General features: G+C 38.3%; 2 protein-coding genes across 2 annotated transcripts; both read left to right on the top strand.

Moving 5' to 3' along the window:
- The first annotated feature begins 5,795 nt into the window (after positions 1-5,795).
- LOC118556934 (cystatin-A5-like) lies at positions 5,796-6,484 on the top strand. The gene is made up of 3 exons (XM_036125615.1): positions 5,796-5,909; positions 6,090-6,191; positions 6,293-6,484. Exons 1-3 carry the CDS (start codon positions 5,841-5,843, stop codon positions 6,440-6,442), a joined length of 321 nt encoding a protein of 106 aa, XP_035981508.1. The 5' UTR covers positions 5,796-5,840; the 3' UTR covers positions 6,443-6,484.
- A 13,727-nt stretch (positions 6,485-20,211) lies between these two features.
- LOC105938418 (cystatin-A5) lies at positions 20,212-21,047 on the top strand. Its single transcript, XM_036124802.1, has 3 exons — positions 20,212-20,327; positions 20,525-20,626; positions 20,731-21,047. The coding sequence occupies exons 1-3, from the start codon at positions 20,259-20,261 to the stop codon at positions 20,878-20,880; spliced, it is 321 nt and encodes a 106-aa protein (XP_035980695.1). The 5' UTR covers positions 20,212-20,258; the 3' UTR covers positions 20,881-21,047.
- The last annotated feature ends 3,889 nt before the right edge of the window (positions 21,048-24,936 follow it).

The following is a 24,936-nucleotide window of genomic DNA, read 5'->3' as shown; positions in this document are numbered from 1 at the left end:
CTTTAAGCTCAGTTGTCCTTTTTTATTCAGAAAAGAAAAACATGTATTTAGTAACTTCACAGTATTTTTACTGTAGTCTCTTGTACTAATTCTTCTGATTTTATATGTTTTACCTTGATATGTATGTGCATATATCTGCATCTCTGAACAGGAGATAAAGCGTCTGCTGTCAGTCTGAACTGTTCAACATGTGCTGAGATGAAACCTAAAGACAGGAAGGTGGGTCCACTTCAGAAAGGTGGATTGCCCAGATTTTATTGTGGTTAATGTTCACACTACAACATTTCTTTCCTGGGTGTATAACCTTTCAGAAGAACCTTATGTAGCCAAGATGTTTGACACTAAGACTGAACATTTAAGCATCAATAAACTACAAATTACTGAACTACAGACAGACGAATATTTTCAGGCTGCAAAATTGCATTTGAATCAATTAATGGTTCCGATTCTGACTCAGTGATTTTCAAAGAGAAATCCTAATGTAATAACTTCAATGACTTTAATCTTATTTATAATGTTTATTTTAGCTTGCATTAACCGATGTTCCCATACATGAAAATCTTGCAAAAATCTTTTGAGTTGTTCTGAGTTGTTCCCAGTATAATATCCTGCAAATTTTAAAGAAAACAGAAACAAAAGCAGAAATTCTACATCCAAAGTTTATTTATTGTATTTTTTTATATTTGCAGCACCTGAAATACAACAGAACTGTAAAATAATGTTTTTCAAGTAGCTCTCATATTAACAATCCAGTTTATTTCATCTGCATCATCCTTCTCCTGGAGGAAGATGAAACATTAGTTGTTTTCCTCGAAAGGTTTAAGAGGATCATCCCATTTGTGGTGTTGCTGCACTCCCAGCAGTTTGATGGCCAGTTCACCTGTAGAGACGCTTTGGATGACCAACAGATGGAGGTATCCATCTCCAACAAAAACCTTCAGGAAAAACAAAGAACAGATTTTGCTCTTTATTCGTTACTAAAGCCCTTCAAGAAACAGAAAATAAAAAAAATTGCTTTTTTCCCTCTTTTAGGATATGGATAGGATGATATAGTGATGCACTAGGATGTTCTTCACCTGGTAAAATAAAGCTTTGAATTCATGAAAATCTCTCCTTGTTTTTTTCTCCACTTCAAGCTCCACTTGGATAAAAAAACCCATAAACCTTAAAATGTAGAACTTGAATACAGAATGTAAGCGTAAGTCTATAAAGTTTTAAAGAATGACTGAAAGTAAATCTTACATGATCAACGACCTAATGAATTTCATCCATGGCAGGCCTTGTATATGATCATTCTCCCATAAGGATATCCATTCTGTTGACGTCTTCTGTTGTCAGAGACAAATACAATACAATGCAACTTTTCTTATAAAGCACTTCAAAAAAAATTCAGTTGGTCTGAAGTGCTTGAAATCAACTGGAAATCAGTTCAGCTTTTAACATATTTATACAGCAGGAATATTGAAGGCAGACTGGAAGGTGGTTCCACTTCACATAGAGGGGAACTCCACTAGAAAAGCTTCAAATGATTCCTGATATTGGGCTTAATGCTTTAAAAATTTGGTTCCAGGGTGGAACTTGATTGAATTTGACGTTGTAAAGTGCCTTGAGATGACATGTTTCATGAATTGGCGCTATATAAATAACATTAAATTGAATTGAACTTTAAAGTAGCTATACAACAGAACTAAACCACTGTTCACCTTAAACAAAATTATTTTATCAGGATGTTTCATAACCCAGTTCTAGTTAAACAGGTTAAAATCCTCCCTTTTAGCTGCTACAGTTCCAGAGAAACTGCAGGTTGGGCATTAATGAGATTGATGCTTGACATCTGCATCGACGGATCACATGTCAGTCATATATTTTTCTTTCACAATCAAGAAAAACGTTTAATAGCTCCCCATGGCTTCAATAGAAAGAGTGGTGGCCTAGTGGTTAGGGGGCAGGGTACCTGGAGAGGCTCCAATGTTCTGGGTTTGAATCCCACAGACTGCCCCTCTGGGTCCCTGAGCAAGACCATTAGCTCCAAAATCCTCCCTGGGTGCTGCACAGTGGCAGCCCACTGCTCCCTAAGGGATGAGCTGAATGCAGAGAATGAATTTCATTGGAATATATGTTGCAATGACAAATAAAGATAATTATTTGGGGTTTTTTAGAAAAAAATCCTGCTTAGTTTGTGAGTCTACCAGAATGATTCTGATGGAAATGTTTTAAGTCTTATTCAGTTTAAGGTTTTAAAAAGAGCATAAACCATCACTTTTCTATTGGATATTCATTGAAGTAAAGTAAAACATTCTGTCACAATGTTAACCCTAAAATACATTTTCACATGAAATTTTTTAATATAAAGTAACTGTATTCACCTCAGAAATGTTTCTGATAGAAAGAGAAGCATGTTTAATAAGATAGCAATGAGAAAGCAGTTCACTGAACAGATTTTATCTGAACCTTCCTACCATCCCAGAATAACTATTTTATATAAAATTTGATTTACTTTACACAAAACTGAACACATACAAATTTTGTTGCCATTCAACATTTTAAGACAGAATCCTCATGATTAGCCGAGGCATCAATAATTTGTCTGTCTATGATTTACAAGAGAAAAACTGGAGGTCACACCTTTGCTTTTCTCTAGAAATGTTCTAACAGAAACAACATAACTGACTCCTTTCATGAATGAACGTTATTAGGCAACCATACCAGTCCTGTATGTCCTCATAAGAAGAGAAACTGGCTGAAGGGTATTAGGTAATAACAACCGTTTTAAATTGATTCTGTGGAAAAAGGAAAACAAGCATCTATTACCACTACACTGTATTTGAGGCATTTTCCAGCCAGGGAATATTTGGATTATCATACACATTTAAATTGATAAGCAAAAATCTAAAAACATGTTTCTTGAATTGGTAGCTTGACTAGAGAATGCCTCGCCTTTCACCCACTGACCACTGAAGACAGCAACAAGCCCCCCTCCACCCGTCCACCCACCCTTATACAGACAGCAAATTTAGACAATGAATGGATGGTATAAGTCAAGATGATGCCACATCGTGACTTCAGTGATGGAAAACTGTGATTTGGTCATGCAGATACAGTTGTGGAGTAATAAATACCAATTTATATATTGTTTAATATATTTTGGTGAGGTTTTTTACATAATATTCTCTTTTTATATGACTTTTCCACAAACCAATATTCTGGATTAAGTTAGTTATATGGATTAAATTTTCAAAAAAGAAAAAAAACAGAATAATACTTTGTGTTTTTCTTGTGATAGTATTTTTTTTACACACAAACATGCATCTATATGAATCTTTGTGTACATTGCGCTGTGCACATCTGGCCTTGAGTGGGTCAGATGTTCATTGGATGAACCTGTAACCTATAATGTGTATTTGTGTGGGTTATGTTGCTGATCTTTTGTGCCCACCGTAGTGTGGGTGATGATTTTTCGCAATGCACTCCGATAAAATCCTGCAGGAGCCCCTAGAGCAGATTCAGGCCAAAGGATTCTACAGGGACCTAATCATCTTTTAAAGATTCTTGAAAAGGCCGGCTCTGGATAAAGAAAGATGTAACTTTGCACTTTGTGGATTATTACTGCAGTTTTGATTTTACGTAGTTTGTTAGTGAAAACATGGTTGATCTGTATATACTGAGGGAGCTGTAAGTTACAAAAGGCTACTAGTCAAGATGACTACTAGCTCCTGCTGAGACCTCATCTGCGATTCACAGGCGAATAATGCCCATCGGAAGCAAGGTAAGCAGCAATGGTGCCAATAATGCTCACCAGTTAATCTTAGCATCCATTAGCTAGTGTATAAGACACAGCATCTTCTCTTTAGGAGCAACAGTTGAGCTTAGTAGCGCTACAGAACAGAGAAAAATAAGAAGGCAGAGGTCTAGGTACAGTATGATGAGACAAAAGGGGAGCCAGCTTAGGCATGGAGTTCTGGTAGCAGTCGGTCAGAGAAAAAGAAGGAAGACGGGACAGTTCCTTAGCCAAAAGATTCTCTCTCTCTCTCCTCGGAGGCTGAATCTTTTGGCCGAGCACAGAGAGAGAGAGAGAGAGAGAGAGAGAGAGAGAGAGAGAGAGAGAGAGAGAGAGAGAGAGAGAGAGAGAGAGAGAGAGAGAGAGAGAGAGAGAGAGAGACCTCCCTGTTTAGTCATTTATTAGGAAGGATAATTATTAAAACCCAGTGCTCTAAATATGCTGTAGCTTCTGACCACAAATAAGTGAACACGTGAATAATCTACACTAGCACAACTGGAGAGCATCCAGTGGCAGTTAGTCCGAATTTCCTGTGACTTTAGTGCTATAAAACTGGCTAATGCTAACACAATAAGGCATCACCAACCTTTTTGAAACTGAAGGCTACTTCTAGACGCCATATACTTCACTGGTGTTGTGTCATAGGGCTACCAGTAGTTTGAACTAGAAATTTCAGAGTTTACCTTAAATTTAATTCAAATTAAAAAAATTTAATGCTTTGTTATGGATATTGCTTTTTTAAAATCTATAAAAAGTAAATGTAAATAATTATAACGGAATAAAAAAAAGTTTTAGATGCAGCTCACTGGTGAATAGTTATACATAAAAAACATAAAAACATTAAATGTCACATGATTTTCATAACTTTCCAGTTGGTAATTTGTGCAACAAAAAGTTTGACTAAAATATTACATCATTGTGTAACTCAACTGATGTGTTCCTACATTTTAAACTTCAACGCTTAAGCCTGGTGTCAAGGCTTACCGTTTTTCTCATTGTTACGCCTGAATTTCCCCACTATAGGACAGTAAAGGTATTCATTTCTATTATATTAAACATGGGTAAAATGATTTGGGGAAAAAGGCACTATTTATGCCTGAAATAGTCGTTTACCTTTTTGATTATTGTGTAATTATTTTTGTTGTCTATTTGTGGACAAAAAATAAGAGTTTAACTTAGCCCTGAAGTTAAACCCTTGAACTACTTTTATATGAATAGAATTATGCATTTTTTACCTGAAAATCCTGAATGCAGTATGCAAGTGAAACTTTATGTATTTCTGGTTTGTGACCATTTTCACTACAAAGGCACAAGCACTGTACTGAAGTTAAGTCAACCAGGAAGGGCTGAGCTTTTAAAGTTTTGATCTTAGAACTTTTTAGCTGCATATTTATCATTGTTATTCAAAAAATGGCATTATTTGCTGATTTGCATTTTTCCCTTATTTCTATTACTCATAAAATGAGCTTAAGTAGTTATGTGAAAAATCTGCAGAATATGTAACTTTTTTTTATATGATTACTTGATTAATCGTCAGAATGATCGATAGAATAATTGATTACTAAAATAATGGTTTATGACAGCCCTACAGTAAAGTTCTCTGTAATTTTGGCCTATCTGTTGTTTTTTCTGCTAGAAAATAGATGCACACATTCAGGATATAAATTATTTTAAAGGTTAAATAAATAGATGTAGTATTACAATGTACAAATTCAAAACGCAGTTTGAATTATGAGTGCTTTCTCATCTCCATGCAGTCTGTGGTTCAGTGGACTACTCATCATAGCTGCTTCAAGGTAACAAAGTAAAAATCTTAATCACTCTCCAACTCCTTTTGACATGTAACTAGGAATTTTGTCAGTAGTTTGGCAGGTATGAACATGAACAATACTAATGTGAGGGCTGTTCCCACAAAGCTCGGCCCACCCTATAAGAAACGCCTTCCAGTCTGCATCCGGTTTACCTTCAGTATAAATATGTTTGAAAAGCAACAGATGATACACATTTGAGGCCGACATCAGCAGACACAACATCTCTTCTGAAAGCAGAAACCAGAATCAGAATGGAAATACCTGGGGGATGGTCAGAGACAATACCTGCCACTGATAAAATCCAGGGGATTTGCTCTGTGGTAAGACTTGATATACATTTACTATTCATAACTTCAACATGGAAACCTCCTGTTTTCACTTTTGGTAATAATTAAGCATTATTGTGTTTATGTGAAATACATTTAAATTACATATGTTTGTTAATTTAAAATAAAATAAAATAAATTAAATGAAAGTATTGTTTTATTCTATTACTATAGATGAAGAGTAATGTGGAGGATATTACAAAAACATCCTACTGGAAATTCGGAGCAATTATTTACCGTGAGCAGATTGTGGAGGGAAAAAACTACCTTATTCGGGTAAGACATCTCTCATTTTCCTGACTATCATTGAAATTGAAGAAGGAACCATCTAAATGTGCTTGATGATGATCTAATTCACTTGTATTTCTGTCCTGTAGGTTGATATTGGGGAGGAAAAAATGATTGATCTGATGGTCTACGAACCTTTACCTCAGAGAACTCCTAAGGGATTTTGGAAGATTGAGTTTGAGTTGATGGGAATCAAGCAAAACCGGACCCAAGATGATCCTTTTGAACCCTTCGACTAATGCAAAGAGAAGACCTGTTTCTATTTTCTGCAGGTGGCTGCCTCCAAGAAAGATGCTCTATCTTAATCTCTAGGCAGAGTTAATTCAAATAGCATCCATTATTTACACAGTGACACTGTTTACTCTTGTCAGGATTGGATATATATTGCAACACCAATTTAAACAAAGTTTTTAAAAACATCAATAAACAAGATTCAAACATTGCAGTTTTTCTGACGTCTTATTTCTAATATCTGGTCATAACCAGTAAATGAGAATGTAGTTCATTACAGTGACAATGAACTGATTTATTTAGGATATGCCATTAAACACAGGTAATAAATATTATTTAAAATGTAAGGTTCTGTGACTAACAGAATGCACTGAAAATATTTTGAGTGCCATCAAACTTAAGGTGTGTTTCCTACAAAAATGTATAGCTTCTTTAACTCTTTAGTGGTTAATATTTCATCTTCACAAACTTTCTTGGAGATGATTTTGAAAGAAGACTAAATTGTATCCACTGAAGCTCACAGTTAAGTTAGGTAACTCCCGGTCAAATTCAGAGTTCAATTTAAAATACTTTACATTCAAGGTCAATTTGCCCACATTATGCTGATAAATTCCTCAATTAAAACTAATAAAACTAACAACAAAGTTGTTTCTAACTCAATGCCATTCTCAACACCATTATAGCCATACTTAAAGACAAAACAAGGCTTAAAATATTTTTAGAGTGATGTTTTTCTTTAAAAAAAGGAAACATGCGTAATTATATACAGAATGAATTATCATTGCTGCAACAGAAGCTCAAGAATGGGGTATTACTTTACACTAGTGATGGGTCGATGAGGCGTCATGAAACGTTTCGACACATTGGCAAACTGTATTGATACTGTGCCGATACTGTGTCACTGAATACTGACACCTGCTGGACCTTAAAAATCCCTACAGGCAACCTGGTTGACAGAGTTAACTGACACTGATTTGATGACCAAGTATACACAATACAATTTAAATCATTGTATGTTGCATTGTATTATTTTATATTTTCATCTGAATTAAACATATATTTGATTTTTTTTTTTAGATACAGTCAATAAATAATGTGAAGGAGGATGCTTGTGGACTGGCTTTTTTATTTTTTACAAATGGTTGATCGGGCGCTTTGTTTAGTTACCTGACTGATATCATATGTTCTGAAATCGGAAATGCTGAGTATGACAAAGGGAGGAAGAACTACTTAGAGTAGCAGCTTTCTACTCAGTGTAGATCAGCTGTTTTTTCTGAAACGACGCTCAGAACAAAGACGCACAGCGCAACCCGCCCAACTAAAAAGGCGTTGCAGAACCCATCCATCAGTGGTGCTCTCCGATCAGCACCTGGCGCTCACAGAGCGAGACTGTGGTACAGCACCGTCACAACAGAGTTGCAAAATGGTTAAAAATTAACCATTATTTACCGTTATTTTGTTTACAGTTCAGCTTGGATTTTCTTTACTGCGCAGCATAAGCTTTGCTGTGCGCGCTGCTGTGCGCGAATGCACACGCGTGCAGCTTAGAGGGAACAGAAACAGATTGGCGCGTCAGTCAGTTCGAAACAGGTGCTGTATTGGTCACGTGACTTTTCCGTAGCAATACACACATCGACACGGGTTTCGCTCTATGAGACCGACACATGCGCCGACGCATCGGTGTTGCCGGACCCATCACTACTTTACACTGTGCGCACAATTATTAGACAAGTTGTATTTTTGACCATATCATCATCAATATGCATATTTTCCAACTCCAAGCTATATAAACTTGAATGCTTATTGGATTTAAGCGAATCAGCTGATGTGCATCTATGTATTGAGGGAAAGTGAGGCCTAATGAGATCAACACCCTATATCAAGGTGTGAATAATTTTTAAGCAGCCTTTTATCGTCTGGTCAAATGGACCAGAAAAGAGATGGAAGTGACTCTGAAAAAGTCCAAAATTGCGAAAAGACTTTCAGAGGGATGCAGCACTGTTGAAATTGCCAAGATATTGGGGCGTGATCATGTGAACCATCAAGCGGTTTGCTGCAAATAGTCAACAGGGTCACAAGTAATGTAACCCATTATCCTCCAGTGCTGTCTTATGCCAGAACTGCAGCCTACCTGACTCAGAGACATGAGCAAGGTCAGGAAGGCTGAAACCCGACCACCACTGAATCAGACACAAAAGTTGAAATGTCAAGACTGGGCCAAGACATACCTGAAGACATTTTGGTTTGACCAAGAGCACTCTAGTTGTTCAAAAATAAAACTGATCCTCAAAACTAAAACTTGCCAAATAACTGTGCACACAGTGTAGTTGTTATTCTTGATTTACTACTTCTTTTACTCCGGGCCTTAACTCCCTCATTGTGTAACTCTTTTAGCTGAGTCATGATAGGAAAAAATCGTCAGAATCTTCTGCGCCATAGCTCTATGCATTGCAAAACATTCATGGTGTTAGCACATGGCAGGTGATCCCACAGACTGGCCTGGGTATTTATGGTCCAGGCGGCCCATCATGATTGGTCAGACACAACTTCACACACGTTCCTCTTAAATATGTTTCAGAACTTTGATTTTCCCAGTTTGACAGTAAATCTAAGTCTCAAACTTTTTCTCAGAAACCCCCAAAGAAACCCCAATGCACTCAATCTTTAGTGAGGGCTCTGCGTTCAAAGGTGATCAAGTAGAAAACTGTCAACATAATCCAATAAAGTGAGAAGCAGAGAGACAGAACGATGGGCTACGGTGCAGTAAAGCACACTGGTATCATTGATACCAGTGGCAAAGATGGTGAAAGGTTTAGTTAAAAGTTTGAGATGACAGATAGACTTTTAAAAAAAGTATGAAAATTCACATTAAATGTCTGGCACAAATTAAATAAAAAGAACGATAGGGGAAAAATTACTTGTCCGAAAAATAATTCAGGTTTGTTAAAAAATAAATTGATCTGACGATAAGCAGTAAATAAGGGTTCATTTGGTTTACTGTAAGACAAATAACATTCCTGAAACATTGAGGCTGTATACAGGCAAAGGTTTGGCATTTCACTATAAAATTGCACATAGGTTATGATTAAAAATAGATTCATGAAAAACTGTTAATTGTACTAGATTGGAGCTGTTGTACTGTAATCATAGAATATTATTAGAACTAAAATAGCAAAGAGAAACAAAACAGCGATTCTATCACTGATTTTAACCTTAGGTAAAATGAAAAATAACAGAGAATAGGAAACTGTTTGTAACAATAATGATTAATTACAAACAAGTCTGTTTAAATGAAGGCACAACATTTAAAGATCAATGCACAGGAGTATTAACAGGTCATGAGAAATTAAGAGCAAGAGTCCTTGTCTTTAATTTTGATAAATGTCTCAACAAATGAAATGTATGCTTTGGCTTTGATCAACAGTGCATGAAACTGAATTAAATATGAATTGCTTTTCTAAGGGGAGACTTTTGGCAGAATTTTAATACAACTGGAAGAGGAAATTTGATGAGCTCCGGGATATCAAAAGGCCTCATTAAACACGTCATCAGATATATAATCATTTGAAGTTGTATAGCTATGCTAACCTGAGGTAAACCTTGAAAAATTTCCAGAGGATTATTTAGTCTGAAAAGAGCCAAAACGATATGATGAAACAAATCTGACCATAATGTAGACATCTAAATATTAAAGGACACCTGGAGTGTCTATGATCAGATCTATTAAATGTACCCTATTCATATAATATGTATATTATACATATTATATGTATAATAATATGTAGATGTAAGTACACTTAAAGGCTTACTGCTTAATTCCCTTTTTGTAGGTAGGATTTTAATTCCAGAATCATTGATGTTGATTATAATAAAAATCAGTTCATAGAGTTGTTGTCTGTGAAACTATTTGAAGGTCAAATGCTAGTAGGACGGATATTCTGGTCCTATCACACAGAGGAAGGTCACAGATAAGAAGGTATAATTTTTCATTTGTATTTTTTCTGTATATCTCAAATATTGATCCTTAGCTTTGGTTTAGACAGTGTTCTCAATGTGCTAAATTACTGGGGGGAAAGTATAATCACAAAAAACACAAGATGCTCATGAACTTAAAGAGAAAACCATGGCTTGTACTGATGAACAATCATGTTGGACAAAGTGTAAATCATTCCATCTAGAAGTTTTACTTTAGACCAGCTGATATTTGTAAAGTTGCATATATTTGAAGAAGCTGGAATGTAGAGGGTTTCGATTTACTAATAAGGTTTGAGATTTATGAAGGATTTGGAAGTTGAAATTTAAAAAATGCCCAGTAAAATGGGACCGCAACAGAGGTTGGAGAAGCAGGAGGGAAAGGCGATAAAGATAAGTGGATGAAATGAATTTTGATCAACCTAGAAACTGAATCAATATTATCCAAAATACCCAGTTTTTCTCTTTCCATTGACAGATCCATAGCTCTCACCTCAGGTCAAGAGTCTGGGTGTCATCCTTGATAGCTCTCTATCCTTCGTATCTCAAATCAAAAATATAATTCTGTCTGCATATTTCTCACTCTGTCTTTATACATATTCACAGTCTTGCCACTTCCTGTATTGATTATTATAACTCCCTACTGTTTGGCATCCCGCTCAAAACTCTCCATAAGCTCCAACTGGTCCAGAACTCAGCAGCTCGAATCATTACAGGTAAATCTTAATTTCATCACATTAACATGGTTTTACAGCAACTTCATTGGCTCCCGGTCAAATTCAGAGTTCAATTAAAATTCTTTGCATTCCAGGTCATTCCCAACCTCGCTCCTCCTCACTCATCAGACCTCCTTCATGTCACCTCTTCCTCCCGCTCCCTCAGATCTTCCTCCTCAATCCATCTCTCTGTTCCCTTTTATCGCTTTAGTGCCTTTGGGAGCAGAGCTTTTTCCCAGGGGACAAATGAGAATGATTTAGGTTGATTTTACAGCAAATGTCTTACTTAAAGTTCCTTTTAAGATGAAGATTAACATAAGTGAAAGACAAACAAGTCTGAAAATCCAATTTCTTGCAGGGAAACCACTTTTTCACAGCAATGTTTGTCAAGAAACATAACAAATATTTTGAGATGCTTGTTTATCAAAGCAAGCTGAAAGCAGCTTTTCTCTTCTTTAACATCAGCAGAAACAAGCAGTGAAGTCAGCAATGGTTTGGATATTCAGAACCTTTAGGTTGCGTCAAATTTGCATGTTCAAAAACTTTTGTGTCAGAAATTGGTCAACTACTTCAATTCAGAATAAGGAAAAGGAAGGGTCATAAAAAAACTACATTTTATATCAGTATTTTTACTGTCTTGAGTCATGTTGTCGTTGTTGTCCTTCTGTAACATTTATTGCAGAATAAAGTGTTTAGCCAGGGTAATGGGGGTTCATCCCGATGCAGTTGTGTGCCAAGACGAGCCCCTGCTCTTGTGTGAAACTTATTAATCCTGTGCAAGATTCTGACTGATTGTTGCAGAAAATTGTCAGTGAACCAAAAGTTGCATCTATAAAATTACATTTTCAAGTACATTCCTCCAGGACACCAGGACACCCTAGACTGCAGTTCAATGATCGACTTTGTTGTCGTTTCATCTGACCTGCGGCCGCATGTCTTGGACACTCGGGTGAAGAGAGGGGCGGAGCTCTCCACCGACCACTACCTGGTGGTGAGTTGGCTCCGATGGTGGGGGAGGAAGCCGGTCAGACCTGGCGGGCCCAAACGTACTGTGAGGGTTTGCTGGCAACGTCTGGCAGAGTCCCCCGTGAGACAGAGCTTTAACTCCCACCTCCCGAGGGAGGTGGGGGACATTGAGTCTGAATGGACCATGTTCCCCGCCTCTGTTGTTGAGGCGGCTAGTCGGAGCTGTGGCCGCAACGTTGTCGGTGGATGTTTGCCTACAACAAACCAACATCGGAGTAGAGGACGCCATCATCTACCTGCTGCAGCGGGCGCTCACCCACCTGGAGACCACCGGGAGCGCTGTGAGAGTCATGTTCTTTGACTTCTCCAGCGCCTTTAACACCATCAGACCGGTGCTGCTGAGGGAGAAGCTGGAGGACGCTGGGGTGGACCATCGACTACCTCACTGACCGCCCTCAGTACGTGCAGCTGCACGGCTGTCAGTCAGAGGTGGCACTCTGCAGCACCGGGGCCACCGTTCTGTCTCCATTCCTTTTCACCCTTTACACCTTGGACTTTACTTACAACACGGACAGCTGTCACCTTCAGAAGTTCTCTGATGACTCGGCCATTGTGGGCTTTGTGTCTGAGGGGAACGAGCTGGAGTACCGGTTGGTCATCATGGACTTTGTGGACTGGTGTGAGAAGAACCATCTGTGCTTAAACACCAGTAAGACCAAAGAGATGGTGATCGACTTCAGGAGAAGACCCCCACCTCACTCACCTGTGAACATCCAGGGGCAGGACATAGAAACTGTGGAGAGTTTCAAATACCTGGGTGTTCACGTCAACAATAAGCTGGACTGGACACATAACACCGACGCTCTGTATAAGAAGGGCCAGAGCCGGCTCCACCTCCTCAGGAGGCTGAGGTCCTTTGGAGTGAGCCGGCCTCTGCTAAAAACTTTCTATGACTCTGTGGTGGCCTCAGCCCTCCTCTACGCTGTCGTCTGCTGGGCTCCAGGTTGCGCAGATCGGGACAGAATGAGGCTGAATAAGCTGGTGAGGAAGGTCACTTCGGTCCTGGGCTGCACTCTGGACTCTGTGGAGGAAGTAGCTGAGAGGAGGGTGTTGTCCAAGTTCACATCCATCATGGACAACACCTTCCACCCCCTGCACCAGACTGTAGAGGAGCTGAGCAGCTCCTTTAGTGACAGACTTAGAGATCCTGTCTGTAAAAAGGAGCGCTACCGCAGGTCATTCATTCCTGCTGCTACCAGATTATACAATACTGCACTATAACTGCAACCATAACTGTAATAAGTAATGTGCAATGACTAATGTGCAATAATCTATTTAATACACTGTGCTATAACCCGTGCAACAATCCTAAAAGAAGCAACTTCTGCTGCTATCACCACGTGAATATATGTCAACACATATGTATATACAAATATGCATATCACAGTGAATATGACATCATCTGCCTACTTTGATTTCGCCTGTATTTTTATTCTTATCTATTTGTTTTCTATATGTTTCTCATTTTCTTTTTGATCCACTGTATATATGAAGATACACTGTATATAACTGATACACCTTTTCCTACTTTGGCACCTGCTTCTGACTATTGACTATTGAGCCGATGTCACAAGTAAATTTCTCCAATGTGAGATCAATAAAGCCTATCTTATCTTATCTTTTTGCGTGGACATCGGGAGCAGTTCCCCTAGACTGGCAGACTGGGTGGTGGTCCTCCTATTAAAAAAGGGGGAGTGGAGGATGTGTTCCAATTACGGAGGAATCACACTCTTAAGCCTCCCTGGAAAGGTCTATTCCGGGGTTCTGGAAAGGAGGGTCTGTCCGATAGTCGAATCTCGGACACAATGATATCAATTCTGTTGACGTTTTCTGTTGCCAGAGACAAATACAATACAATGCAACTTTATTTTTAAGCTCTTTAAAAACAACCAAAACAAAAGCTTCCGTTTGTCTGAAAAGGTTGAAATCAGCTGGAAACCAGTTGAGTTCTGAACATATTTATACAGTAGGGACAGTGGATGGAGACTAGAAGGTGGTTTCACTTCACATCGAGAGGAACTCCACTAGAAAAGCTTCAAATAGTTCCTGGTATTGGGCTTAATGCTTTAACATTTTGGTTCCAGGGTGGAACTTTAAAGTAGCTATACAACAGAACCAAACAAAATTATTTTATCAGGATGTTTTATATGCCTTTCTTCCCATGTATTTCCCAGCCTTAATAAAACAAATGTACAGTTTCTCTCGTCTAAACACAATGTTTCATAACCCAGTTCTAGTTAAACAGGTTAAAATCCTCCCTTATAGCTGCTACAGTTCCAGAGAAACGGCAGGTTGGCCATTAATGAAATTGATGCTTGACGTATGTATGGACAGATCACATGACAGTCATATATATTTTTTTCACAACCAAGAAAAAAATGTTTGATAGATACATTTTCACATGAGATTTATGAATTTAAAGTAACTGTATTCAACTCAGGACTGTTTCTGATAGAAAGAGAAGCATCTCTAAAAAATAAGATAGCAATGAGAAAGCAGTTTACTAAACAGATTTTATCTGAACCTTCCTACCATCCCAGAATGACTATTTTATATTAAATTTTGATTTGCTTTACACAAAACTGAATGCATACAAATTTTGTTAGCATTCAACATTTTTACGACAGAATTCTGACGAATAGCCGAGGCGTCAATATTTTGTCTCAGTATATGATTTACAAGAGAAAAAGTGAAGGTCACACCTTTGCTTTTCTCTGGAAATGTTTTAACAGAAACAACATAACTCACTCCTTTCCTGAATGAACGTTATTAGGCAACCATAACAGTCCTGTGTGTCTTCATAAGAAGACAAACTGGTTGAAGGGTATTAGGTAATAACAACCGTTTAAAATTGATTCTGTAGAAAAAGAAATGCAATTTAAAGAATGAGGATAACAAGCATCTATTGACACTATATTTGAGGCATCTTCCAGCCAAGGAATATTTGGATTATCATAAAAATTTTAATTGAAGAGCAAACATCTAAAAACATGTTTCTTGGATTGGTAGCTTTACTAGAGAATGCCTCGCCTTGTACCCAATGACCAGCAACAAGCCCCCCTCCACCCGTCCACCCACCCTTATACAGACAGCAAATTTAGACAATGAATGGATGGTAGTAAGTCAAGGTGATGCCACATCGTGACTTCAGTGATGGAAAACTGTGATTTGGTCGTACAGATACATTTGTGGAGTAATAAATACTAATTTATATATTGCTTAATATCTTTTGGTGCTGTTTTTTACATAATATTCTCTTTTTATATGACTTTTTTTCAAAGTCATATAAAAAAGACTGAAAAAAAATGTGTTTCAAAAAAGAAAAAAAAACTGAATGTGTGTTCATTTTTAATACTTTGTGTTTTTCTTCTGATAGTATTTTTTTTTTTACACACAAACATGCATCTATATGAATCTATGTGTACATTGCGCTGTGCACATCTGACCTTGAGTGGGTCAGATGTTCATCCATTGGATGAACCTGTAACCTATAATGTGTATTTGTGTGGGTTATGTTGCTGATTTTTTGTGCCCACTGTTGTGTGGGTGATGATTTTTCGCAATGCCGTCCGATAAAATCCTGCAGGAGCCCCTGGAGCAGATTCAGGCCAAAGGATTCTACAGGGCCCTAATCATCTTTTAAAGATTCTTGAAGAGGCCAGCTCTGGATAAAGTAAAATGTAACTTTGCACTTTGTGGATTATTACTGCAGTTTTGATTTTACGTAGTTTGTTAGTGAAAACATGGTTGATCTGTATATACTGAGGGAGCTGTAAGTTACAAAAGGCTACTAGTCAAGATGACTTCTAGCTCCTGCTGAGACCTCATCTGTTTTTTATGTATGTATACTATTTAATGTTGGTGCACAAACGTCTGGTTGAGCTGCACCATATCTGTGCTTAACCCAGCTGCTTAAGGCCATTTGAACAGCTGCAAAGTATTGTTTTTTTGTAGTGCACCAGACCACGAACTCAATAATTTAGTCAGACATGGTGTTGCGCTTAAATCTAATTGAAAAAAAAGGTTGGAGCTGGCAGCTCAGAGTCCAGGGTGAGTAGGAAACAGGCAGTGCTGACAGCCGGCAGCACACAGCAGGAGACAAAGGGCTGAGTATGCTGGAAACAGAGAGATAGTCCGTGAGACAGTCAGAGGTCATACAGGGAAATGGCTGGCAGAAAGAGAAGGACAGGCCCAAAGGGCTGGGTAGAAATCTAAATCCAAAGATAATCCAGGTCGTTTGCAGAGTCAAAAAGGTGATGAGGCATCCAGCGAAGGCAAGGTAAACAGATAATCCAAAAAACAAGAAGTCAGGGTCATCAACATGTTACGCAGACAAGAACACTGGTCAGCAGCTCACACTTGGCTCAAAGATAATCCGGCAGAGACTGATTGTTGCTGACAGGTATATATAGTTGGATCACAGGTGGGGAAATGAACGTAATTGAGAGAAAGGTGTAGCTGCTCACACTAATTAGCAGAGTGAAGTGGAGCAGAGGAGAAAGTGGCACACTGCCGGCCTGTCAGAGTCCTTGTATCTTGAGCTAACAAGTTGAATTGTGTTGTATGTTGATTCTCGCTGTAAATAAGTTCCGTGTGTTTGTTCCCCCGTTGTGAAGTTCTCCTGTTTTTGTGTTCCTGTGTGGTTCCCATGTGTAAGTTACTGCCATTAAATACCATTATCCCTGCCTTTGCTAGTTGCCGCTTTGGTCCTTCACCTCGAATCATGACACAGGCAGCCTAAACAAGGAACAGGAAATAAAAGAGAAGAAGAAATAAAAGCAAATGTTCGAAGGATTTTATAAATAAACGTTTATATACTCACACACACACACATATATATATATATACATATATATATATATATATATATATATACATATATATATATATACATATATATATATACATATATATATATATACATATATATATATATACATATATATATATATATACATATATATATATATATATATGTCTCAACAAATGCACGTCTGTCAGGTAGACGGAGGTTGACTTAAAAGCGATTTTGTTCAGCTTGACATTGATGGTTGGTTGCCTTCTGTTCATGTTCCACACATCATATATATATATATATATATATATATATATATATATATATATATATATATATATATATATATATATATATATATGAGGATGAGGCTGGGACAAGTGCAGTAGGAAGCGATTCACAGGTGAATAATGCCCATCGAGAGCAAGGTAAGCAGCAATGGTGCCAGTAATGCTCACCAGTGAATCTTAGCATCCATTAGCTAGTGTAAAAGAGACAGCATGATCTCTTTAGGAGCAACAGTTGAGCTTAGTAACTCTGACAGAACAGAGAAAGAGAGAAGGCAGAGGTCTAGGTACAGTATGAGGACAAGAGGGGAGCCAGCTTAGGCATGGAGTTCTGGTGGCAGTTGGTCAGAGAAAAAGGAGGAAGACGGGACAGTTCCTTAGCTAAAAAATTCAGCCTCCGAGCACAGAGAGAGAGAGAGAGAGAGAGAGAGAGAGAGAGAGAGAGAGAGAGAGAGAGAGAGAGAGAGAGAGAGAGAGAGAGAGAGAGAGAGAGAGAGAGAGAGAGAGAGAGAGAGAGAGAGAGAGAGAGCTCCCTGTCTAGTCATTTATTAGGAAGGATAATTATTAAAACCCAGTGCTCTAAATATGCTGTAGCTTCTGACCACAAAAAAAGTGAACCATGAATAATCTACACTAGCACAACTGGAGAGCATCCAGTGGCAGTTAGTCAGAATTTTTTTTTTTATTATTGCAAAAAAATAACATACAAGAACAATATAGAACAATAATAATTACAAACATACAAAATCAAAGGGCTTTACAGAACAGAGCAATTATCTTACAAAGTCAAAATCAAATCTGTGCTCGAGGGTTGCAATTCTTTAAGGGCAGTTATGATTTGAATGGCTTTAGTATTTGAAATGAATTTTAAAGATTCTATATAGATATTAATAGAAGATAATAAAATCTGGAATAGTCAGAATTTCCTGTGACTGTAGTGCTGTAAAACTGGCTAATGCTAACACACTGAGGCGTCACCAACCTTTTTGAAACTGAAGGCTACTTCTAGACGCCATATACTTATCTGGTGTTGTGTCATAGGGCTACCAGTAGTTTGAACTAGAAAATTCAGAGTTCTCCTTAAATTTAGTTAAAATAAAAAAAAATGTAATGCTTTGTCATGGATATTGCCTTTTCAAAATCTATATAAATGCTATTGTAAATAATTATAACAGAATAAAAAAAAAGTTTTAGATGCAGCTCACTGGTGAATAGCTAAACATTAAACGTCACATAATTTTCATAACTTTCCAGTTGTTAATTTGTTTGACTAAAATATTACATCATTGTGTAACTCATCTTGTTCCTACATTTTTAACTCAACACTTAATTTTTATCTGAATATGCCTTGCTATCTATTAAGAATTGCACAGTATTTTTCTTTTCTTATCTGCTGTACAGCTTAACTTTAAATTTAGCCTTTTTCATATTAATTAGTCTTGTGTGTAAGTCTGGTGTGAAAGCTCACCTGTTTTTGTTATTGTGCACCCGAATTTCCCCACTATAGGACAGTAAAGATATTCATTTCTATTCTATTAAACATGGGTAAAATGATTTGGAAAAAAAATCAGTATTTATGCCTGAAATTCAAATAGTCGTTTACCTTTTTCATGACTGTGTAATTATTTTTGTTGTCTATTTGTCGACAAAAATATAAGAGTTTAACTTAGCCCTGAAGTTTAACCCTAGAACTATTTTTTATATGAATTATGCTTTTTTTTTTTACCTAAAAATCCTGAATGCAGTATGCAAGTGAAACTTTATGTATTTCTGTTTTGTGACCATTTTCTGTCGTGTATTGAAAGTTAGGTTGTTGGTTGGACCCAAATGCAGAGAGACCAAGGCAGGGAGCAGTTAAGAGTGAGTTTAATAACAAAAAATCCAAAAACTTACAAAAGGCACTGGAGAACTCAGGAGCAAAAACCAAAACGTAAATCTGGGTTGGAACACGAGGACGTGATGAGGCAAGATGGCAGGCAGCAGTGGGCACTGGAGTGGCACAGGAAGCAGAGCCGAGAGAAGGAACAGTGAAAACCAGCAACGAGTGGAGAAATGAGAGGAGCTTAAATACTGTGAGGAAAAGAGCTGGAAACAAAGGCAGTGGTGGATTGGTTAATTAGACACAGGTGTGGAGAAGGAGCTGAGAGAGAAACTGAGGAGAGAGAGTGAGATGGTGGCAACAGCAGGTGAAGGGAAGAAAAGCAGGCAGAATGTGACTAATTAACGATATACAAAAAACCAAGAACAGTGTAACCCATGACCATTTTCACTTCAATGGCACAAGCACTATAATGAAGTTAAGTCAACGAGGAAGGGCTGAACTTTTAATGTTTTGATCTTAGAACTTTTTAGCTGTAAATTTATCATTGTTATTCAAAAAATTGGGTTATTTGCTGATTAGCATCTTTCCTTTATTTCTATTACTCATAAAATGAGCTTAAGTAGTTATGTGCAAAATCTGCAGAATGTGTATTTTTTTTATCCGATTTGATTAATTAATCGTCAGAATGATCGATAACTGATCGATAATTGATTACTAAAATAATGGTTTATGACAGCCCTACAGTGAAGTTTTCTGTAATTTTGGCCTATCTGTTGTTTTCTCTGCTAGAAAAAAGATGCACACATTCAGGATATAATTTATTTTAAAGGTTAAATAAATAGATGTAGTATTACAATGTACAAATTCAAAACGCAGTTTGAATTATGAGTGCTTTCCCATCTCTATAGAGTCTGTGATTCAATGAACCAAGGTAAGAAAGTAAAAATCTTAATCACTCTCCAACTCCTTTTGACAGCTGACATGTAACTAGGAATTTTGTCAGTAGTTTGTCAGGTATGAACATGAACAACGCTAATGTGAGGGCTGTTCCCTCAAAGCTCGGCCCACCCTATAAGAAACACCTTCCAGTCTGCATCCGGTTTACCTTCAGTATAAATATGTTTGAAAAGCAACAGATGTTACACCTTTGAGGCCGACATCAGCAGACACAGCATCTCTCTTGTGAAAGCAGAAACCAGAATCAGAATGGCTAAACCTGGAGGATGGTCAGAGATCAAACCTGCCACTGATGAAGTCCAGGGGATTTGCTCTGTGGTAAGAGTTGATATACATTTATTATTCATAACTTCAACATGAAAACCTCCTGTTTTCACTTTTACTAATAATTAAGCATTATTGTTTTTATGTAAAATACATTTAAATTACATATGTTGGGAGCTGGGCATAAATATGTTTGTTAATTTAAAATAAAATGAATTAAATGAAAGTATTGTTTTATTCTATTACTATAGATGAAGAGTAATGTGGAGGATATTACAAAAACATCCTACAGGAAATTCAGAGCAATTATTTTCCGTGACCAGATTGTGGCTGGAACAAACTACCTTGCTCGGGTAAGACATCTCTCATTTTCCCGACTACTATTGAAAGTGAAGAAGGAACCGTCTAAATGTGCTTGAGGATGATCTAATAATTCACTTGTATTTCTGTCCTGTAGGTTTATACTGGGGAAGAAAAAATGATTGATCTGATGGTCTGGGAACATTTACCTCAGAGAACTTCTGAGGGATTGTGGACGAGTGAGTTTCAGCTGACGGGAATCAAGCCAAACCGGAAACTAGAGGATCCTCTAGAACCCTTCAACTAATGCAACGAGAAGACCTGTTTCTATTTTCTGCAGGTGGCTGCCTACAAGAAATTTGCTCTATCTTAATCTCTAGGCAGAGTTAATTCAAATATCATCCATTATTTACACAGTCATTGACACTGTTTAGTCTTGACAGCATTGGATATATATTGCAACAGCAATTTAAACAAAGTGTTTAAAAACATCAATAAACAAGATTCAAACATTGCAGTTTTTATGACGTCTTATTTCAATCTGAAAAACTCACAGAGAAAGAAATGGCAATTAGAAGGATTTTATTGACACGATGATTTAAGTCTTTGGCGCTCAGACCTCGGCAGGAACATTAATGCTGAATTATACTTTAATATGCATAAGTAGATGTATGAGAACAGGGATGTTCCCCCCAGGTCTGAAACTGGTGGTGGAGTGGAGATAGAAGAAGTTTGTTCAGTCCATGATGATCTGTTTAAGATAGATGTCCAACTTGATAAACACAGGTTTGCATGAACTGTTCATGATGAGCAAGCTTGAAGCGACTGTGGAGAGGAAAAACTCCCCTTTGGGAAGAAACCTTTGGCAGAACCAGGCCCAACAGTTGCATTTAAGATGAGCGCGGGATGCTGATTGGGCTTCATGGAGGTGCGGTTCGTAGCTGATTGGCTCACATCAGAGGCGGATCTGCCTCTGATTGGATGGAGGCAGACGATGAGTTTGTTCAATTGAACTTCCGCTTTAGCTTCATTTCTAATATCTGGTCATGACCAGTAAATGAGAAAGTAGTACATTACAGTGACAATTAACTGATTTATTTAGGATATGCCATTAAACACTAACCTGACACAAGCCAGCCGCATGTCGCTCCGCCTAGCTCCACTCACATACATCTGGGACACCGCCATAGGAATTGCCTTTATTGAAGGCTGGGCCTTATCAAAAATCCTTGCATATGATTGGATAAGCCACTTGTCTGTCATCTTTATCGACGTGCTATTTCAACCACTCACACCGAAGCTAAACCGTGACGCTGATGAGAGCGACGCAGGAAAAAAAAACTTTTTTTTTTTTTTTTTATGTGTTTGCAGCTCTAGTGGCACGCATTTTATCGACAGTGAGCTGACAGGAAGAGGGGGGAAGACAGGCGGCAAAGCGCCGCGGGTCGGAGTCGATCCTGGGCCGACCGCGTTGAGGACTAAAGGCCTCCTAACATGGTTCGCGCTAACCGCTAACCGCTCGGAAAACAAAACTTGCCAAATCCGGTCGGGAGAAGGGCGAAAACATGGTTTCCACCAACAAAAGCCTTCAGAGGCGTTCTCTGATGTTCTTTTAATGAAACAATATTAGGTAGATTGGACAACACGGAAGAAATAGCAGCATCAATGTTAACGCTTGCTTCCTGGACGAGCCGCCATTGCTATCAGAACAGTCTCTCGTCATGGTCGCGTCTCCACTACGTCACATCTATGAAATTCCAGCCCTGCGTCCTGATTGGCCAGACCATAAAATTGGTTGGAGAAATCACTTTCTATGGGCGGTGTCCCACATGTATGTGAGTGAAGCTAGGCGGAGCGACATGCGGCTGGCTTGGGTCAGGTTAATTAAACACAGGTTATAAATATAATTTAAAATGTAAGGTTCTGTGACTAACAGAATGCACTGAAAATATTTTAAATGCCATCAAACTTAAGGTGTGTTTCCTACAAAAATGTATAGCTTGTTTAACTCTTTAGTGGTTAATATTTATCTTCACAAACTTTCTTGGAGATGACAGTTAAGTTAGTTTTACTCCCAGTCAAATTCAGAGTTCAATTTAAAATACTTTACATTCAAGGTCAATTTGCCCATTTTCCGCTGATAAATTCCTCAATTAAAACTAATAAAAGGAACAACAAAGTTGATTCTAACTCAATGCCATTCTTAACACCATTTTAGCCGTACTTAAAGACTAAACAAGGTTTAAAATATTTTTAGAGTGATGTTTTTCTTTTTAATAAAGGAAACATGCGTAATTATATACAGAATGAATTATCATTGCTGCAACAGAAGCTCAAGAACAGGGTATTACTTAACACTGTGCGCACAATTATTAGACAAGTTATATTTTTGACCATATCATCATTAATATGCATATTTTCCAACTGCAAGCTGTATAAACTTGAATTCTTATTGGATTTAAGCGAATCAGCTTATGTGCGTCTATGTATTGAGGGAAAGTGAGGCCTAATGAGATCAACACCCTATATCAAGGTGTGCATAATTTTTAAGCAGCCTTTTCTCTTCTGGCAAAATGGGCCAGAAAAGAGATTGGTGACACTGAAAAAGTCCAAAATTGCGAAAAGACTTTCAGAGGGATGCAGCACTGTTGAAATTGCCAAGATATTGGGGCGTGATCACAGAATCATCAAGTGGTTTCCTGCTAATAGTCAACAGGGTCACAAGTAATGTAACCCATTATCCTCCAGTGCTGTCACATGCCAGAACTGCAGCCTACCTGACTCAGAGACATGAGCAAGGTCAGGAAGGCTGAAACCCGACCACCACTGAACCAGACACAAAAGTTGAAATGTCAAGACTGGGCCAAGACATACCTGAAGACATTTTGGTTTGACCATGAGCGCTGTAGTTGTTCAAATATAAAATTGATCCTCAAAACTACAACTTGTCAAATAGCTGTGCACACAGTGTAGTTGTTATTCTTGATTTACTACTTCTTTTACTCCAGGCCTTAACTCCCTCATTGTGTAACTCTTTTGGCTGAGTCATGATAGGAAAAAATCGTCAGAATCTGCTGCGCCATAGCTCTATGCATTGCAAAACATTCATGATGTTAACACATGGCAGGTGATCCCACAGACTGGCCTGGGTATTTATGGTCCAGGCGGCCCATCATGATTGGTCAGACACAACTCCACACATGTTCCTCTTAAATATGTTTCAGAACTTTGATTTTCCCAGTGTGACGGTAAATCTAAGTCTCACATTTTTTCTCACAAATCCAAAAAACCCCCCAAAAAAAACAGTGCACTCAATCTTTAGTGAGGGCTCTGCGTTCAAAGGTGATCAAGTAGAAAACTGTCAACATAATCCAATACAGTGAGAAGCAGAGAGACTGAACGATGGGTTACTGCCATTGATACCAGTGGCAGATATGCATGAAAGGTTTAGTTAAAAGTTGGAGAAGACAGACAGACTTTTAAAAAAGTATGACAATTCACATTAAATGTCAGGCTCAAATTAAATAAAAAGCCTAGCGTTAGCCAAGCCTAGGCTAACGCTAGGCTTGGCTAGCGTTAGCCTAGCGCTAGCCAAGCCTTAGCCTCATAATGGCTTCTCCGGCTCTGACTAAGTCTCCTATCTGCTGCTCTCTGTGTCAGATGTTCAGTTATTCCTCTGCCTCCTTTAGTGATGATGGTACATGTAATAAATGTAGTGTTTTTGTAGCTTTGGAAGCGAGGGTGTCAGAATTGGAGACCCGGCTCCGTGCTGTTGAAAAACCAGCTGATAGCCGCTCTTTTGCTAGCGCGGAGCCGCATAGAGTAACTTCACGTAGCGAACCTAAAGCAGTAGCACCCGAGCAGCCTGGTAAGCAGGCTGGCTGGGTGACAGTTCGTAGGAAGCATAGCTCTAGATTACAGACCCCAGATCACCACCAACCCATCTGCGTTTCTAATAAATTTTCCCCTCTGAGCGACAATCTCGCCGAGGAGCCGACCTTAATTATTGGCAGCTCCATAATGAGAAATGTGGCACTAAAGAAACCAGGGACCATAGTTAAATGCCTACCAGGGGCCAGAACAGGGGACATAGAATCCTACCTAAAACTACTGGCTAAGGATAAGCGTAAATACCGCAAAATTGTTATTCACGCTGGCGGTAATGACACCCGGTCACGCCGATCAGAGGTCACCAAAGTTGGTGTTGCTTCGGTTTGTGAGTTTGCTAAAACTATGTCGGACTCTGTAATTTTCTCTGGTCCCCTGCCTGATCTGACCAGTGATGACATGTTTAGCCGCATGTCATCATTCAACCGCTGGTTGTCTAGGTGGTGTCCAGAAAACGACGTGGGCTACATTGATA

Source organism: Fundulus heteroclitus, chromosome 21, assembly GCF_011125445.2.
Source record: "Fundulus heteroclitus isolate FHET01 chromosome 21, MU-UCD_Fhet_4.1, whole genome shotgun sequence".
Taxonomy (NCBI): domain Eukaryota; kingdom Metazoa; phylum Chordata; class Actinopteri; order Cyprinodontiformes; family Fundulidae; genus Fundulus; species Fundulus heteroclitus.
Note: the sequence above shows the minus strand (reverse complement) of the source record. Positions and strands in the feature narration are given on the sequence as shown.

Excerpts from the sequence above, each read along its gene's own strand:
- LOC118556934 (XM_036125615.1), top strand. The coding sequence starts at position 5,841 with ATGGAAATACCTGGGGGATGGTCAGAGACAATACCTGCCACTGATAAA. Across the intron at positions 5,910-6,089 it reads TCCAGGGGATTTGCTCTGTG|ATGAAGAGTAATGTGGAGGA; the intron begins GTAAGACTTGAT and ends CTATTACTATAG. Across the intron at positions 6,192-6,292 it reads GAAAAAACTACCTTATTCGG|GTTGATATTGGGGAGGAAAA; the intron begins GTAAGACATCTC and ends TCTGTCCTGTAG.
- LOC105938418 (XM_036124802.1), top strand. The coding sequence starts at position 20,259 with ATGGCTAAACCTGGAGGATGGTCAGAGATCAAACCTGCCACTGATGAA. Across the intron at positions 20,328-20,524 it reads TCCAGGGGATTTGCTCTGTG|ATGAAGAGTAATGTGGAGGA; the intron begins GTAAGAGTTGAT and ends CTATTACTATAG. Across the intron at positions 20,627-20,730 it reads GAACAAACTACCTTGCTCGG|GTTTATACTGGGGAAGAAAA; the intron begins GTAAGACATCTC and ends TCTGTCCTGTAG.